The sequence below is a fragment of the Sinocyclocheilus anshuiensis genome, unplaced genomic scaffold (assembly GCF_001515605.1).
Source record: "Sinocyclocheilus anshuiensis isolate Anshui unplaced genomic scaffold, SAMN03320099.WGS_v1.1 scaffold2525, whole genome shotgun sequence".
NCBI classification, from domain to species: domain Eukaryota; kingdom Metazoa; phylum Chordata; class Actinopteri; order Cypriniformes; family Cyprinidae; genus Sinocyclocheilus; species Sinocyclocheilus anshuiensis.
This window is the reverse complement of record NW_015548191.1, coordinates 65,912-66,870: the sequence shown is the minus strand read 5'-3', so window position 1 is coordinate 66,870 and position 959 is coordinate 65,912. Positions and strand designations below refer to the sequence as shown.

Below are 959 nucleotides of genomic sequence, written 5' to 3'. Positions count from 1 at the left end.
CACACACTCTCACACACACACTCACTCACTCACTCACACACACACCTGTCTGTCTGTGGATCATCACTTCACCTCTCGGTCTCTCTCTCTAGTGAAACCTGCACTGAAACGGAAGAGATCAGACGATCTTCCTGCTTCTGCTCCAGTAAGTCAGTCTGTGTGTGTGTGTGTGTGTGTGTGAGAGAGAGAGAGAGAGAGTGTACCTGTTTTCTATTCTGGTGGGGACTTAAACCTGAATACACACAGACTCATGAGGACTCGTGTCACGGTGGGGACCTAAATTGAGGTCCCCACAGGTAAACAAGCTAATAAAACACACAGAATTAAGTTTTTTGAAAATCTAAAAATGCACAAAGTTTCCTGTAAGGGGTAGGTTTAGGTGTAGGGTTGGTGTAGGGCGATAGAATATAGGCTCTGTACAGTAGAAAAACCATTACGCCTATGGAGAGTCCCCACAAGGATAGTGAATCAGACGTGTGTGTGTGTTTGTGTGTGAGAGAGAGAGTGTGAGTGTGTGTGTGTGAGAGTGTGAGTGTGTGTGTGTGTGATGAAGAGCTTTATAATGAGTGTTTCTGCAGGACTCGACAGTAGAGATGAAGGAAGAACCAGATCAATCTGCTAAACAGAGAAAAGATGAAGGTCAGTAGTTTTTATCCAGTGTCGTCTACATTAATCTTCATTGTATTTAAAAGAGCAGCGTGATCATTCTGTTAAACGTCTCATTTTGTGACAGTCGTACAGAATGATGCCTGTTTAATTTGTCTGTGTTTCTCTCAGCGAGTCCGTCTGAAGATCAGGACACCATCAAAGCGAGTGATGAAGAGGAGGAGAGGAAGGATGAGGAAGATGTGACAGTGAGCAAACAAACACTCCTGAAACACTAACTGCCTGCGATCACAGACGTATGAATGAATGACTGACACGTTTGTGTGTGTGTCTGTGTGTGTGTGTGTGTCTGT

General features: G+C 44.3%; 1 protein-coding gene across 1 annotated transcript in view; it reads left to right on the top strand.

The window, feature by feature from the left end:
* The window catches only part of LOC107705061 (biorientation of chromosomes in cell division protein 1-like 1), a 25,271-nt gene that overhangs the window by 19,271 nt on the left and 5,041 nt on the right, over window positions 1-959 (top strand). Inside the window, exons 19-21 of the mRNA XM_016508191.1 lie at window positions 93-145; window positions 579-639; window positions 778-854. Of these exons, the coding sequence (XP_016363677.1) occupies window positions 93-145; window positions 579-639; window positions 778-854 (191 nt within the window). The remainder of the gene's footprint in view (window positions 1-92; window positions 146-578; window positions 640-777; window positions 855-959) is intronic.